General features: G+C 45.6%; 1 protein-coding gene across 4 annotated transcripts in view; it reads right to left on the minus strand.

Annotated features, from left to right (window-relative positions):
* Positions 1-7796: 7796 nt before the first annotated feature.
* Positions 7797-18593, minus strand: part of LOC116942380 (protein piccolo) — a 179815-nt gene continuing 169018 nt past the window's right edge. For all 4 annotated transcript variants that reach the window (XM_032954212.2, XM_032954211.2, XM_032954213.2 and 1 more), the window contains exons 26-28: positions 12708-12836; positions 10633-10778; positions 7797-8663 (exon numbers count right to left, since the gene is read on the minus strand). In XM_032954212.2, the coding sequence (XP_032810103.2) occupies positions 8523-8663; positions 10633-10778; positions 12708-12836 (416 nt within the window). In that variant the 3' untranslated portion in view covers positions 7797-8522. The remainder of the gene's footprint in view (positions 8664-10632; positions 10779-12707; positions 12837-18593) is intronic.

Raw genomic sequence — 18593 nt, forward strand, 5'->3', positions numbered from 1 at the left:
ATAAGCACACTGCCCAGGTATGGGAAACTCTCCACTCTCTCCACAACAGCCCCATCACCGATTGGGAGTTGTGGGGGTGGAGTGTCTGATGGTACAAAATACCGAGGCAGGTGCTTAGTTTTGGTGGGGCTGATGGTAAGGCCCCATCTCCTAGTGGCACGCTCCAGTCTCAGCAGCAGCGTCTCCAACTCCTCCTCTGAATGAGCAGCTATTACCAAATCATCGGCATACATAACGTGGTTGAGCAATAGTGAGCCATCCCTTGCCGGCACCTGGGCATCGATCAGCCTCCCATTATATCTGTACCAAATGGAGATTCCCCCGGTACAGCTATTGAAGGCTTCACGAACTACGTGGTCAAAATAGATGTTAAATAATGTGGGAGCCAGAGAACATCCCTGTCGCACCCCAAGGTGTAAAGGGAATGGCTCTGACTAACGGCCACGTAGTTTTACCCGGGCCCGCTCACCATCATCAAGGTCCTTAATGATCATGAGCAGGGGGTCAGGGACTCCAAAAGCACGAAGAACAACCCAGAGCCCAGGTCAAGGCCTATAATGGTGTCATAGGCCTTGACCAGGTCAATAAAGCAGAGATGTAGGTCTTGTTGGAATTCCCTACACCTCTGCTGTAGCAGACAGACAGAAAATATGGCATCTGTGCAAGACCGCCCTTTCCTGAAACCGCATTGGGGCTCCACAAGCCTCTCCTCAGCGTGCCTGGCAAGGCGATGTTGAATAATCCTTGCCAGGACCTTTCCCGGCACATTGAAGAGTGAGATGCCCCTGTAGTTGTTAAGTCTGTGCGGTCCCCCTTCTTAAAGAGGGGGACCACCAGGGCATCCTTCCAATCCTGCGGAACCCATCCAGTGGTCCAGACTGTTGTTATGATGTCATATAGGGCAGTCTGTGCACAAACGCCACCCTCCCTCAGCATTTCGCTTGGGAGATCATCTCTGCCCGGTGCTTTTTCTGGTCTCAGACTCCGGATCGCCTTCAGTACTTCCTCAACAGATGGCACCTCAGCCAGCCACTCACAGGGGGTGACTTCTTCCAATATCTGAGGCACCGCAGCCTCAGCAGGGTCATCCCCACTTTGTGCCACGATGTTTTCCTGGCTGAGGGGTTCCCCTCCCCCAGGACCTCACAGAAATGCTCAGCAAATCTGCAAACCTATTCCTGGGGTTGGAGATTGGAACACCATTTTTTCCCCTAATGATGGTAATAGGTGTGGCGCTGCAGGTTACTTTTTTGATGGAGTTAAATAGAGATTTGCGATCGCGGGCCACTGAGGCAGACTCCATCACCTCAGCAACCCGCGACCACCACCCATCCTTGCAGCGCCTCACGGCTCTCCAAACCTCCGAGCGAAGGCTGCGGTAAGCCTCCTCATTCTCTGACGTGGGATTCTGTAGCCGATGACAGTGGGCCTGTCGCTTTTTCTCAACTATCCTGAACACCTCATCTGTCAGCCAGGGTCTCTGGGGAGGTCTGGACCGCGTACCCAAAGCAGCCATTTCAGCTGCATGAGTCACAATCCTAAACCTCGCCCATTTACCCTCGACATCAGGAGTGGGGGACAATGCCAACCCCAGCCGCAAGCGATGATGAAATTCTCGCTTGCAACTTTCATCAGCTAACTGACACCAGGCCACTTTAGGTTGGAATGGGGTCCTGGGTGTACACCCACCACCGGAGTGGAAGAATGGCAGGCGCATCTTACAGATGACTAGTCGATGGTCAGAGGGCAGATCAGCTCCACGGTAGGTCCTGGTGTCAAGGACATGGGCTCGCATCCGCTGGTCCGTCACTATGTAGTCCAGCAGATGTTCTTGCTTGGACCCGGCATGCATCCATGATGTTGTGTGGATGCGCCGATGCCGAAGCAGTGTGTTGGTAATTACAAGCCCATGGGCTGCACAAAAATCTAGCCCATGCCCTCCAATCACTCCAGACCAAGTGCCAGCATCATGACCAACTCGGACATTGAAGTCACCCAACAAGATGACTCTATCCCGAGGGGTCACTTTAGCCAACATCTGTGACAGGAGGTCATAGAAGGCATCTGACTCATCGGCTGTGCCTGCATCCCTCCACGGATGTTCGTCTTCGGTGGGGGCATAAGTAACCACGACCATCATTCCTCGCCTCCGGTTGATGGGAAGGCGAGCCCAAAGTAGCCTGGGGCTTACAGCTCCCCACACCTCACCGCCACGCTCCCACGCACCCTTCATTTTTTTTGTTCAAAAGAAGAGCCACACCCTGTTGTTTGGCAGTCTGCTGCTCCGAGTAGAGGACTGTCCACCCCTCATGATGGCAGGAGCCAGAACCGGTCCACCGGACCTCCTGAATGCCACAGAGATCCAGGCGGTACCGGTCCAGCTCCCGACAGAGGAGTGGCAGCCTCTCCTCCGCAGTGAGCGTTCGAACATTCCACGTGGCCACACAAAGTGGCTTTTCGTTGTTTCTGGAGGAGCCCCGAGGGTAGAGATTCAATCTCCTGGCTCCGCCAATTGGGGTTTGGCCAGGAGACGTCATAGACGCCTGTCCCCCCGGGGCCTCCGGCACAAGCTTATTAGTTATATATTTAAGTCGTGGCTTCGTGGTAATTTTTTGAAAGGTGGAGGAGTTACCAACCCCTCGCACCCGTCCAGAGCCCCCGTTTAGCCACTGTGGTGGTCACAGACGCCATGAGGGGAGAGGGCCAATCGGAATTGGCCCTCTCCCCACAGCACTCGGATTCTGTTCCTCAAAGGCACACGTGCCGGCTTGGAAAGTTGAAAAGGTCACGCTCTGGCTGTTGATATTCACCGCTTGGCCTCATCGCAGCTGACATTTACAAAAGAAAAAGGTAAGAACATTTCTTAACAAACAAAAAAGTACCCCCTTGCTAGATGCGACAAAAAATAACATTTGTGAACGCCAGTAAAACTTCACGCAATTTTAGCTGATACCAAAGATTGCTTTACTCAAAAGGATGAAATCTTGACGCGAATAACCTGAAGCCCGTCGAAGTGCTCTCCATGCACAACCGAGCCTGCACATTAATCACCGTCATCAATCTTTTAACAGACGCGTCGTCGCTGCGAAACACGGCGGGCAAGCTGGAGCGTGTACAACGCACAGAGGACACTCGTCAGGATCAGAGAGCCACACATTGACGTTAAGCTTCCCCGACCCGGTGAACCCGAGCCACTACGCAAACACACGGGTGTGGAGCTCATGCGGCAAGCGTCTTCCAGCACCCACCTTCCCCCCCCTCTCTCGCCATTCACTAAACATCACAACTGCGATGAGCACACCGGTACAAAGACAAAGATCCCCCGTATAGCCTTAACAGACTTGTAGGGGGCAAGTGCTGTTAGCGAGCACCTATGAAGGCCGGAACGGTACACGAGGGGGTTGGTGGCCAGCACCACGCCTTCCGCCTTTGTCTCCCTAGTGGCGATGTTTTTACCAACCGCACCAGGTACTCATTTGAGGCTGAGTCGACCTAGGGGAGGCCCAGAACCGGTTCAGGTAATCGTCACCGGTGTTGGCCATGAGCGGGAGTCTAACCCGGGTCGCCAGGTTCGTAGCGCAGCGCGCCAACCGCTACACGACCGCTCCCCACCGGTACGCACACACACAGACATCAGCTGCCAACTTCCATCCGCAATGAGGACCCATCGCTCTTGTTACCGCGAGGATATAAATCCGATTTCCTCCACGCTGCCAGTTTCGCGGGGGGAGCACCGACGACCCCATCCAAATGTTGTTCTCGACAACTCACCGCACGGCGCTCGACAAGCCTGTGAAGGCCTCAATTCACAAAGTCCCTTCGCGAACAAGCCTTAGTAGTCTTCTTTATTAAGCCTTATAATTATTTCGTATAATCCATTGGTACCGGTTGGTTTACAATGAGGGAAATGCTCATTTGCATGGAAATATGTTTCGTGCTGGCTTCGCGTGGAACATTTATCAAGAGTACTGATTATTCTGTCCAGAAGTGTAAAGCGTAATTAGCAATAACGCACAAGCAGGTTATCCATATAAAACACAGCTCTAAAGGAGTGTAGTCATCATGGTTCTAATGTTGCCACTGCTGCTGATACGGAAGTGATTGTCCACAATACTCGTGATGCATCTGCAAAGTATGCAGATTCTTCATACAAAGAATGATGCAAATATGCAATAGCATCTTATTTTATTTTACGGAGACGATGTCATCTTGTGCCTCGTGAAGAGAACAGATGGATAATGCCCAGCTAGCGCAAACAAAGATACGACTCCACTTGCAAAAGAAACAAGGAGAGTTTGAGGTTGTGCTTCATAACGTCAACTGGTTGAACACTTTGCGGTAAATGTGATGCAGAAAGAATGCAATCAAGATCGAGGTCGTAAAAAAATAAAAAATTACAATAAAAAACTTATACACACATTATATATGGTCACTATAATGGTAGAAAACATGAACCAAAGAAGCAAACGTGTTAATAAAAGTGACAATGACGACAAGAATAATCACGTGCACCGTGTGAATGAGATGATATCCGTCTCCTGGGATTATCCAAGCAAAACAACTAAAACTAATTAAACAAAATCTCTTTCACGAGGAGGCTTTGCAGCAGATCGTTCTAACGATAATCTTCTAGTCCTGTGAACTACACTGGGGCCCTTGGGCCAGACCATGAAAGGATCCTGATGAAAAGGATTCTGATGAAAAGGAGATCTGATGATAGCCATGTGATAAAAATGTCACATATTAGGCTTTGGAGTAGATTCAGTATACAGTACTGGGTTTTATAATTACAATGTGGTTATGTATATGAAGGAATACATTTATTATGACATCTAGAGAACCCCTAACCATTTTCCTTCAACATTGCTAGGCTTTTGTTGAGCAAAAATAAACGCATGCCTCATCGGTTCAATGACAGATGTCGATGTGAGTGATCCCAAACTGTGCCTTTATTGCTTGTGCAATGTCTTTTTTTTAAACCAAACAATAATACAAATTAATGCAACAAAAAATCCACAAATTGTATCGGCCATGGCTTATCGGGAATGGAAATTAGAGGGCATTTAATTGACTGTTAAGAAAACAATAGGTGGGATTTGGCGAGTTGTCAGTCAGAGGAGCGAATATACGCCCTATAAATGGACTTCTTTCTCTCTACATTCATGACCTTCAGCCATTTATTCCATCATGATCATTAAAAGATCATCAGATTGTGCATTCACTGTTCCACTGTCTCTAGGCTTCACACTTGGAGGGGGGTGGGGGAGGTGACGGTGCTTTGCAGTCACGGCACCTAAACTGTGGAACTCATTGCCCTTCGAGGTCAGGACTTCGAGACACTTGCAGAACTTAAAATCTCGACCACAAACGCACCTGTTTAAAATGTCTCTCTCTCTCTCTTTATATATTTTCAAACATGTTTCTCACTTCTTCTTTCCTTGGTTGATGTCAAACTATTTCCGCCTTTCCATGCATAGCGCCCTGAGAACGATTGTTCAAGGGCGCTTCATACATTTACAAATTACTCTTATTACTGGAGGATGACCACTGCGGAGGATGCAGCGGTAGCATTGTGACATCGCGCACCATGAGGCGATGGGCAGAGACACAGGGAGGCCTTCCTCTAGCCATGGGTAGAACATAGCCGCCTGCGGTGACGATGACAAAGAATTGTTGCCTCTATTCTGTCGTAATTGTAGCAGTCTGTTTGAATTCCGCGGGGCGGAATTCGTTTTTAAGGGCAGCGAAAAAAAATCGGTTCCTAGAAATGTCGAGAATGGGGGTCATGGATGCGTGTTAACGTAGCATGCATTTTTATGAAGGGGAAAAAAATAATAATCTTAGAAATTAATAAAATTGTCAAAACTTGGGATGTATTGACCTGCATAAAAGCCAGTGTGCATTCGTGTTTGAGTTGATATCGGTAAATCATAATATGGCACGCGCAGCTCCCTTCATTGGCGAATGATTAAGGTTTGTTTGGCAAACACCATATTATTCAATGTAAACGTAAACAAAAACAATGTTTTAACACAACTCACAAACAGACCATTCGTAAAAGTCTGACTTCATTCTCTGTCTCAAGACAATTGCAGTTCACGCCTTGGTAAAAACTATCGTTGGGTTTCAAAACGTTATCAACTCGTCACCTTTGTGGCCAACGCCGTTGATGCCACGACGCCTCGCCAATGCTTCTTACGCACATTCTCGCGATACATATTCATAGCGTTCTCCCGCAGAATTCTTGTAATATTTACTTACATTCTTATAACATCTCCTGGAAACAAGAAAAAAACCCGTCACATTGTGATTTGTAGCAGGATATGATTTGTTGTAAGCTCAGTTTCGTAGGCTTTTGACGAACGAAATGAGTTGCAATAACAATTATAGATATGACGATGGCATCGTTCTGACACGCAACGGGGAACAGAAAGTTTGATAGAAAAACAACAAAAAAAACGTCATTTAAAGAATCCGTGAAAGGTCCAAAGAAGCGACGATCGTCTTCCAACTATTCACGCGAAACGAGCGTATCAAACAAAACACGCGGTTATCGTTGAACTGCGGTGTCATTGCCCTCAGGCTTCAGGGATGGAATGAATGGCAACGAACATAACGAGCAGCATCCATGCATCACAGCTCTAAATTAGTCCATCAGGGGCAGCTGTTACTCCAAAAGAAAAATGCCCATCCATTTCGCAGGCTCCTGAAAACATTCCTCTGTTTGTACAGCTATCCAACAATATCTTGGGTATTTTCCGTCACAAAATAATCAACATTGCCTTTGTTGATGTGAGTGTATTTTTTTTTTAATCCCAAGAACAAAAACAATCGATTCAAATGAGGGAATTTCTGCCCAGTAACAAGCCGGCAGATATCGCTCTTGTGACTCGTCGTAATATTCCTCACAAAGAGGTCGTGAGTAATGTACAAATGTGCATTTTTTGAAACGTTACTTTTAAATTAGCCCCCCTCCAACCCTAAATAAACGAAAAATATACACTGACATTGTAAATGCGAGTAAGCAACTTGTACGAGAGGTGGTAAAAACTTTAACCTACAGGATATTCGTATAACGCACACGAACACTTGAGTCATTAACGTAATTATCAGTGCAGTCAATGCACTTAGTAATTGTATCGTTGTTGTATTGTCAGTAGTCGGAGCTTGCTGATAATCTTATATTTCAATGTTTTTGAGCACCTCTTTGCACATCAGAAAAATAACAATGTCACACACGCCCGATGGTTGTTTATCAATGTAAACTATTCTCTTTGTATATTTGGCAATAATAAACCAATGCATCACAATGTCATGAAAAATGTCTAATTGGATTCGAAATAAAATTTACAAATAGCAAACATTGAGTTTTGATGTGTATACGCAAACACTGCAGTGTAACTAGCATTCAACCTCCGTCAAAAGTCAAAATCTATTGACGCAATCATATTTTTGTTAACTTTCGTCTCCAGCATGCATGCATACAATTACAAAGTATCCATGCCACAATATCGAGGTCAACATTTCTATACATTGTTCAAGAGGGGGCAATCAGAACACTAAATGTACAGAGGTCTCCTGTTTTCAACACACTGCATGCAAATACAGTTTGGAACACGATGCTATAAACAGTATATAGAATGATCCCTAACGCGGGCCATTATTCAGAAATCCTCTACAAATTTGTGCGTCCATTCCACCATCTCCCAGGCATCCCCCGCCCCACTCCCCCCCCGTGGACCCCACCCTCCAAACCCACCCATCCCTCCAATCCAAATCATCCTCCCCAACCCCCCCCCCTCCCCCCCAACACTCAACTCCAGCAATTCAAGAAAACCACCGTTTACTGAGATCCGGGATAAGTGTGCTGTTATTATTCACAAAGTTTCCTGTACAAAGTTCACAGTGCCGCTATGGCTCAAAATTCTCATTGGACTCCAACTAAGTCAAGGCCACCGACAACTCGGACGTCGACCGATGAAGGTCACAGGCAGCGGCGGGGCGCTGCGGCAGTGCTTCTCGAAAAAACTCCCAATTCCAGCCGTCAGGCGATGATTCACGACTTCGTCTCAAATTTTTCCAAAACGGGCGATTGGCTGCCAGTGCTTCATTGCCACCGGGGGGGGGGGGGCGGGGGGTGGCGGCGGAGGGGGGGGGGTGTGTCGGCAAACGGCGGTACCTCGTTACGGTTCCACCTCCTCCTCCTTCCGTGGGGCTGCCGTCCGCCTCGGCTCCCGGCCCTCGTCGGGGCGACCGGTCAACTTGCAGTCACATCGCCGTGGGCCTCTTCTCGAACCGCTTTCCGCTTCCCCGGTGCCCGAGCGAGACGCCGCTCTGTCGCGTGCCTTGCAAGCGTGCCCGTTGCGAGCGTGCCTTTTGCGTGTGTGCCTTGCGTGCGTGAGCGTGTGTCCATGAGCGGATGGCATGGCGGGCGGGCCGTGCCGTTATACATCGATTCGTTTCCTTATCACCCCAATGACGGGAGACGTTGCTGTGTGCGCGCGATCGACGAGCGGTCGTGCTCAGTGTGCCTCGAGGTTGCTGAGCAGCAGCTTGTACCAGCCGATGGCCTTCTTCTTGAGATCCACCTGGTCCAGCCAGATGTACGCTTCTCCGATGAGTGTCTTGCGCACAAACTTGCCGCCGTTGGACACCAGCAGGATCTGCCGTGTGTGGCGGCAGACGGCCAGGGTCAGAGGTCTGATCGTGCAGCAGTGGCCGTTCTGTGGTCAACGCTCTCACTGTGTGCAATGCTTAATTGGCAGCATGTTGCCGTCTTTACCCTGTTAGTTCTTCACCACGGCCTGCTTTTGCGAATAATGTGAACGGATTAAAATTCAAATGTAGGTGGATGGTTAATGTACGTAAGACATTTTGCAAATTTCACTGCTGGACCAACTCTTTTGAAATGCCCTCATATTTAGGCATCGTCGTGACTTCTCTAAAAATAATAATGACTGCATATGTTCTCATTGCATCCCTAGTTGGTGAATTAAAAATAAACATTTAACATTCATGATTACCTCTATTTAATAAGGCCGAAGAAAGTACGAGATAGTTGGTTTGTAAGGGAGAAGTGAAAAGCTCAATTACCTATGCACCTTTACTGACTGCACCATAATGTGACGAAACTCCTAATTCCAGCAAACTAGTGGCCAGACGAATAAACCAACTTAAAGGAAAGCTCCCCCTAATTTCCTATCCAAATCACTCGAAATGGAATTTTTTCAATGCCACTACCCACAGCTGGCTATATTTTACAGCTCTGATGAAGATAATTCTCTTACATGCTGCTCTACTTATGATAAACAATGAACTCTTCTATGTAATAATAATAACAATAAGGACAATTTTTTTGTACAGCGTTTTAACTTGGCAAGCCATTACAAGAGAGCTGAACAAACAACAAAAACATTACAGATTCATAATTAGTCCAAGGCAGTGAGAAATAGACGTAGCGTCACTTTATGTCATTATGGTGCAGGTGAAATATCGTGTGGTTGTAAGAGTATATGTGCTAGGTTAGGCCAAGCCAATATTTTAATTTCCACTCTGTATTTTGTACAAAAATATGGCATTGAAGCTGACGTATGCTCAAGGCTGTAGGGTTGTGTGATGGGAAAATGAGGAAATGGTGTGAATTGTGGGCTTGCACGTTCAGAGCTGCCCACACAACGGCTCCATCGGCATAACTCAAAACGCCGCGTTTCCACCGCAACCAGTGGGAAGGGCTGCGTTCGTGAACCGGGCTCACAGAGACTCTGCCCGAGTTCATAATCAGAATATTAATGTGTACTGGAGGAATCTTTTTTTTCACAGATGTCCAGTCGGGACGGGTCAGAATGTTACAACAAAAATACAGAAATCTGACAGGAGTGCAAAGTTCCCAAGCGAGCCGGGAGAGTGAGCTCACGGGGCTCGCTCATCCGCAACGAGCTGTAACGCTTGTGACCCGGGCTGCCCTACGAACCAGTCAGAACATTGTGGGATCTATGCGGAAGCATCACACGTAGTCAATGGTGTCCTTGGCTTAGTTCAATTTCAGGGCCGTATCTTTAGAAGGAAAAAAAAAACCGGTGGAGAAAAAAAAAATATCTTGGCTTGGAATAACCCGGTGCATAAACCAGACTGCCACTAGAATATTCTACTTGCATTACAACGTAAATAAATTAATGCTTTGAGTTTAACTCCGAATTGTGAAGAGGGATAATCATTGGGGGGCAGGATGGTAAATTGGGAACACTTGTGCCTTACAACAAGAAGTTCCTGGGTTCCATTCCTGACACGGGTGCCTTCTGAGTGGCGTGTGTATGTTCTACCACCATTCTGTGTTGTCTCCGCGTTCTCTGGTTTGCTCTCATAGCTAAAACACCGTACAATGTAACTGGTATGGACCAAACATTCCAATGCTGATTGACAGCCACAAATAACTTATTTGGGTTAACACAACATTGCCCCCGACTGCGATAACGTGGCAGGACGCTCCTGAGACTCAGCGACGCTTCACTGGGTCAACAAGCGTAATTACAGGTCTATTAAATGGGTCACTCCTGGGCTACCCGGCCAGCTTTCCAATGGCGGTGAAAATGCATCTCAAGACGCTGGGGCGGCGGTGCCTGTGTCACTGCACACCTGCAGCGAGTGGCCCTGGGGGTTGATGGTGAAGCGGAAGGTCTCGTTGAACATGGGCTCGCGGTCGTGACGACAAACACGCGTCTTCTTCTTGAAGAGCTTCTTCTTCGATGCCAGGTTGATGACGTACACCTTCACGTACAGGTCTGCGCGCGCACGTGGAGAAACGGCGACGCCTCGGTACAGTCATCAAGGAGAATAAGCAATCATCACGCGAACTCCGTCATCCTCACAAGCGACGGCTTTTGGCTGGCCATCGAACAAAGATGGTCACCGCATCGCGCGCTTTCAGATGCACTTCTGCGGCTGTCTGGAATGCTCTTCCTTACAATATTAGGAAGCCACTGGAGCTATGCAATTTTAAATCATCTCGATTGAAAACCCATTTTTTTAGAACTGCTTTTTTCTGTTTAGTTTGTTATCCTTCCCTCGCACCTCCGATTAGCGCGGCTGGCTACGTACAGTACGGTGCAAAAGAAGTTCAACGTACAGACAGTGCATTGATCGACTTAAAAAAAATATACCTACATTTTAATGTCATATTTCCACCACAAAATGACATACAATTTGTGATATAACGCAAATCGCCTGGAATGCGAGAGATCCCGGAAGCTAAGCTGGCTTTGAGCCTGGAGAGTGCTTGGATGGATCGACCACCATACATAAATCAGGTTGGTTGAGGCTTGTAGGGCTACGTGGTGGATAGTCGGAGGCAGACCAGTAAAGTCATAATAAACTTAGTTTTACAAAGCATCTTTCAAATGAGTAACCGCAAAGTTCTGTACATCAGAGGTAAAAAAATATATATTTTAAAATGATGTTAAAATAAAACACTGACACACCAGTAAAATACATCGTTGTACTGTACCATGCTCCAATATCTATGCGCCCCACTTTCTCTAACATATGTATGTTGAACTTCTTTCGCACCGTACATAGTCAACCGTGCTAATTGATGAAGTACGTCAAAATAACTCCCCATGACCCACACCGCGTGTGCGGGTGGGGGGGGCTCATTCAGCGGTGGATTGACAGCATGCGCATGTTCTCTCGTGTAGTTAGAATTTGAGAATAGGTTTTCCCCTTTTTTCTGGCAACAACAACAGGTGTTGAGATGTTAAAACACCAAACTGAAACCTTTTACAAGGAATCATTTCTGCATTAACCACGTTACTTGTGGTCAGAATGCAAACAAAAAACATAACTCTGATAACGCATGCACTGTCCTTGAAACTGATTGGTCCACACCAGAGACAGCTTTCTTTCGAGCCTAGTCTCAAACGGTGTGGACCAATCAGTTTCAAAGACAATGCCAATATATAATCAGAGTATGTTTTTTGTTTGCATTCTGACCACAAGTATTGTGGTTAATGCAGACATGATTCCTCGTAAAATGTTTCAATTTTGTGTTTTAACATCTTAACACAGCTGTTTTGTTGCCAGAAAAAAGGGGAAAACCCATTCTCATATTTTGTTACTGGCAAAGGAAATCCCATGATGGTTAGAATTTGTATCACGTGTTGGCTCACAACACGCTACATATCACGCATAATATTGTGACTGTCGTATTCTTCCATCATGCATTGTGGCCTGTCGCTCACCTCGACGTGTATTGTTTGACATGGCAGAATTGGCGTGCGATGTCTGGGCGAGGTAGAGCCAGGCAAACACAGAGCGGTAAAAGGCAGGGAAACGTGACTTAATGTGGCAAGGTCAGGCTTTTATACAAGACACTCGAGGAAGTACGACACAAACTTGAAGGCAATGTCCTAGTAAATAAAAAATTTCGCCATGCTGGCGAGATGTTAACTGCCTCGCTTCATATACAGGAGGTGGTGGGTTCGATCCCGACCCTGACACCTGTATATTTGGCGTTTGCATGTTCTCCCCGTGGTCACGTGGATTTTTCTCTGGTTTTTCCCTTGAGGATCATAAGCCACTTCGTTGAGCTACTATTTGTGGCCAGGTTGCTTCTGAAACAGAGCTATATAGCTCAGTGGGCTTTACCTGGTAAAATAACAAAAAAAAGTTAGTAAATACTTTGCCGTTGAATTTAGGTCAGTACGCAAATATACCTGGCAGGTGATCAGGGGACTTGAATTTGAAGGTGATGTTCCGGCATTGGATGATATCAACAACCAGCTGGTCACCATCGGTCTTCATCTCCTTCTTCAGCGAGATCTTCATCTCTCCCATGATCTGGGCTGCACGCATCGCACACCAAGCGAGAATGATGGAGGGCCATTAAAGCCCAGCAGACAGGGCCTGTTTAACGCAGTGGTTTAGGGGTTGAAGCGCGGGACCTTGGATTTGAGGGCCCTCAAATACACAGGATGCTTCAAAATTTTTTATTTGCAACAACACCACAAGGAATGTGCCTCCGGGCTCTGGAGACCGCCTGGGGAAGATTCCAGGCACGTGTTGACAATGATGGCGAACAAGTGGTGACTCTTTGACTTTTTAAAGCTATTAACATTACATTTGTTATAATGTTCCAATGTATTATCCGTTCTTTTTCCATTTAAAACGATAGTCCCATATAATTGTTAATATTTTTTGAAGCACCCTGCATATACAGTATATTCTGATTTACAGCCGTTGAAATGCAAAACTGTGGCATTATGATAGAGCCTCTAGTGGAATTTGGTCATTAGAGCCAGAACATCACAATATGCATTACTACCAGTTAAGCCCAAAAATAATAATATTTGTGTTTGTTTTAATTTATAAGTGGCTTTACAATTCACAAATGACATTTAGATATTGGAACTATAAAAACCAAAGTAAACATCGATGAAGTGTTTAGCATCATCAGGCAAGGGTGGTGGTAAAAGAATCAATGGATGGAATCGAAATAAATAAAGTGGCCCTGCAAAAACTAAAACAGCATGGGGTCTCAAACCACGTTATTTGGCCCTGCTGGTAGATGGCCATGCCATGGTTCCACCAGGCTCAAGGAAAAGCTTTCCACCAGCATGTAAATCACATCCTGAATGGATAGTCATGTGGTGCTATTAGTGGGCATTTTAATTACGCACACAATGACAAATATCCCCCGTATAGCCTTAACAGACTATTGGGGCAAGTGCTGTTAGTGAGTAGCACCTATGAAGGCAGGCACGGCACCACGCCCGGCCGCCTTTGTCTCCCTAGTGGCGATGCTGCCGCACCAGGTACTCATTTGAGGCTGGTGTTGGCCATAAGCAGGAATCGAACCCGAGTCACCAGGTTCGTAGCCTGGTGCACTAACCCTTGCACTACCGCTCCCCATATTATGCACACACACGGCAAAATGCAAAGAATGCCCTTGGTTAGCGGGATTAGCCCGTGGAAGACAAGAACTGCAACTGCTGTGACATTAAAGTTTAAAGGACATGCTTGGCAACAGCGTGAGTGTAGATATGCATATAATATATTCGTTTTTTTGGTTGATATCCCGTAAATATACTATTATACATGAAAAATATATATTTACATCGCGTAAATATATTAAGCATTCTATCATTATTACTTCATAAAATTTCGCAATCTAACCTCAAAAAATGTGTATGGATGATGGATGCTATTGGTCGCGAAAGCCTACGTGTTTAGAAGATATGTATGTATAAGTAGTGCAGACGAATACACTACGGTTATAAATAACGTCAGTGCTCTGAGACAATGACCGCTATGAAATTTTACAAGTGGAAGCCAGGCCATGAATGTGTGGAGCGATTATTAAACAATTTAAAGCGTACTCTTTGGTTCTTTCGGTAAAGTCTTGTACAGTGAGGGAAAAAAAAATATTTGATCCCCTGCTGATTTTGTACGTTTGCCCACTGACAAAGAAATGATCAGTCTATAATTTTAATAGGTTTATTTGAACAGTGAGAGACAGAAAAACAACAACAATATCCAGAAAAACGCATGTCAAAATTTTATAAATTGATTTGCATTTTAATGAGGGAAATAAGTATTTGACCCCCTCTCAATCAGAAAGATTTCTGGCTCCCAGGTGTCTTTTATACAGGTAACGAGCTGAGATGAGGAGCACACTCTTAAAGGGAGTGCTCCTAATCTCAGCTTGTTACCTGTATAAAAGGCACCTGTCCACAGAAGCAATCAATCAATCAGATTTCAAACTCTCCACCATGGCCAAGACCAAAGAGCTCTCCAAGGATGTCAAGGACAAGATTGTAGACCTACACAAGGCTGGAATGGGCTACACGACCATTGCCAAACCGCTTGGTGAGAAGGTGACAACAGTTGGTGCGATTATTCACAAACTGAAGAAACACAAAAGAACTGTCAATCTCCTTCGGCCTGGGGCTCCATGCAAGATCTCACCTCGTGGAGTTGCAATGATCATGAGAACGGTGAGGAATCAGCCCAGAACTACACGGGAGGATCTTGTCAATGATCTCAAGACAGCTGGGACCATAGTCACCAAGAAAACAATTGGTAACACACTACGCCGTGAAGTACTGAAATCCTGCAGCACCCACAAGGTCCCCCTGCTCAAGAAAGCACATATACATGCCCGTCTGAAGTTTGCCAATGAACATCTGAATGATTCAAAGGACAACTGGGTGAAAGTGTTGTGGTCAGATGAGACCAAAATGGAGCTCTTTGGCATCAACTCAACTCGCCGTGTTTGGAGGAGGAGGAATGCTGCCTATGACCCCAAGAACACCATCCCCACCGTCAAACATGGAGGTGGAAACATTATGCTTTGGGTGTGTTTTTCTGCTAAGGGGACGGGACAACTTCACCGCATCAAAGGGACGATGGACAGGGCCATGTACCGTCAAATCTTGGGTGAGAACCTCCTTCCCTCAGCCAGGGCATTGAAAATGGGTCCTGGGTGGGTATTCCAGCATGACAATGACCCAAAACACACGGCCAAGGCAACAAAGGTGTGGCTCAAGAAGAAACACATTAAGGTCCTGGAGTGGCCTAGCCAGTCTCCAGACCTTAATCCCATAGAAAATCTGTGGAGGGAGCTGAAGGTTCGAGTTGCCAAACGTCAGCCTCAAAACCTTAATGACTTGGAGAAGTTCTGCAAAGAGGAGTGGGACAAAATCCCTCTTGAGATGTGTGCAAACCTGGTGGCCAACTACAAGAAACGTCTGACCTCTGTGATTGCCAATAAGGGTTTTGCCACCAAGTACTAAGTCATGTTTTGCAGAGGGGTCAAATACTTATTTCCCTCATTAAAATGCAAATCAATTTATAACATTTTTGACATGCGTTTTTCTGGATTTTGTTGTTGTTATTCTGGCTCTCACTGTTCAAATAAACCTATTAAAATTATAGACTGATCATTTCTTTGTCAGTGGGCAAACGTACAAAATCAGCAGGGGATCAAATACTTTTTTCCCTCACTATAGGTAGAAAAATAATAGATCAAAACATTTCGATCACAACAAAAGTAATCATCATCAGGTGGGACAACCACAGCAAGAAAACTGCTGAAGTAGGCCACCTACTTCAGCAGAAACGTCGTGATCTATTATTTTTCTACCTATGTGACTTCACTGAAAGAACCAGAGTATGGATTCCTGCAGTCACGAAAGCTTCAAATCAAGATTGAATTTAAAGCGTGTTGGCATGGTCAGCCTATTATGATGGCGACGAATAGATTTGGAAAGATAGCTATGCCAACCAAGACAAGTGAATGAGCAAATCAACAGACGTCAGCAATTATGAAGTCTTTCCCTCCGATGATATAGCTTTTATATCTGACAGAATGAAAGTGTGCGTGGACGAGTGAAGATCAGTTAACAAGTTGTTACAAGCTTCCGGAAGAGAACGTGTGGCATGAGGTCTATGACATCTATTATTTATGTGATTAAAAGGTAAAAATGTAAAGGTGTAGTCCAGTAATTGCTTGCTCAGGCCCGTAGCTGGCGGAAGGGCCCCCACGAGAGAAAGTAATAGAGAGCCTCTCTACGTGGCATTTGGCCTACTCTTCCACACTGGTCAAAAATGCTGGAAGCGATGGTAGTTACACACACGTTACCCCACCGTGTGCAACTTGCCGATCGGCTAACTTGTGGTGGACCCATTTATACAGCTGGGTGGACGGATGCATGGGTAGGATTGGAGAAACCTGTCCATTGGTTCAACTGCCGAGCCGGGAGAATGAACCAGCGAATCTGTGGATTGCAAGTCCAGCGTGCTAACCATGACACCAGTGCAAGCATTGGACATTTGATAAAGCGGTGAAAATAAACACATCGCTGCGCATTAACAGGTGGGAGTACCAAAAAACTTTACCCCACCACATGCCACCTGCCTATCGTCTAAATGCAGTGAACACATTTACACTGCTGGGTAGGCAGAGGTGGGGGGAGGGGGGGATTTAATAAAACTTACACTGTTGTTTCAACTGCCTCGCCGGATTGCAAGTCCGGTGTGTGAACCAATTCACAACGGTAGCAGCCCCGGTTAATATTATTGTGATGAGAAAATAGAATGACACCATTGGCCGTGCGATAGCAAATCGTGATACTGCCATTATAGGGCCTCTATTTTTGGATGTAACAAAAAGTTACACTGAAATTTGTTATTAAATATTTGAGCATTTTACTTAATGGCACTGTCAAAATAAATTGGATGTTGTATTCTTTGGCTGTAAAAATGTGAGAGTTGACTCCATTCATCAAAAGCTCCAGAAGCCTAATAGGTCATAGCACATATCCAAACAAAATTACATTTCCTCAAACATGACTCTAAAGAAGTGTAAAAATTTTTATTAGAATTTTGTTCCTATCAAAGTTACCAGACATTTTCCTAAAGTGTAAGAATGAGCAGAGAATATTAAAACCTGTTTTCATACATGTTACAAGTTAATAATAAGTCAAAGCGTTGATTGTAACTCTTTTTTTTAAATTGGCCTTCACGCTTCCGCAAACAAGAGAGACTGCTTTTAATGAGAGAAATTCTGGCAGCCCTGCAGACGAACGAGGATTACAAGTTAATTGGATGCTCCAGCAATTAAACTGCTAACAAATGTTATTTATTGCGATAAAACTCAACCCCATTTGGCAACACCGCTTTGCACGTTTTAGTGGCTGCATACAAAGTCCAACAATGGAGTTGCTTGCTTTGCATTAATTTAGAATTGCAGTTTTATAAGCTTTAAAGTGGTGTATAATCCTCACAAAGTTGTATAAAGGCGCAGCCCTGAAATTGCTCGATAACGCAACTGCTGGTGGATGAGCCTCCGCCAGAGGAAGCTCTGGAGAGGCTCTCTAGAAAATACCCTCAACATTCAACAACAACAGCCGCCATTCGCCATTAAACGACGGTGACGTCACAGCGGCGACTGTGCCAGGCCAGGTGCACTTTGAGGCCACGTGAAGTGTCGAAGGCACTTCACGTGCTGGCAGGAGGTCACGGGACAGACCCAGGTGCCATGGGTTGGCTGACTGAGATGACTGATATTATTGACATTATTCATAATAAAGGTGTTTGGGTTAGATCGCGTTATTTATAAATGTGTCGTAACCCTCCACCACCCGACACGGCCAATCAGCAAAAAAAGTGTCACGTTGACAAAAGACAAATAGTTCACTACTTTAGCCCACCGGTGTGTTGAAGAGTGAATCCACAACATTTACAGTTTGAATACGACGTTTCACTGGTAATTACATCCAGCATCATCGGGCAATTCGCCAGAATGGTAAAGCCCTCATCTGCTCCCGGTCTTAAATACCATTATTGACATTATATTGAGATTATTTAGATATTTTCTACATGATAAACCACTTTGTTGAGCTGTTATTTGTGATAGCTAGGCCGCTTCTGAAAAATAAGTTAATGCCTCAGTGGGCTTTGCCTGGTGGGATGGGGCTGGTTTAGTTTTTGGGTGATTGTTTGCCTTTTTTATACTTTGCACTGCTATCGTGTTTTGTATTGTTTGTTGTTGTAACGTTATTAACCGCCCCTTCCAGACAACTGTGAAAAAGAGCTTTATA

This window comes from Petromyzon marinus, chromosome 14, assembly GCF_048934315.1.
Source record: "Petromyzon marinus isolate PM22_M1 ecotype Great Lakes invasive population chromosome 14, UKy_Petmar_22M1.pri1.0, whole genome shotgun sequence".
Taxonomy (NCBI): Eukaryota; Metazoa; Chordata; class Hyperoartia; order Petromyzontiformes; family Petromyzontidae; genus Petromyzon; species Petromyzon marinus.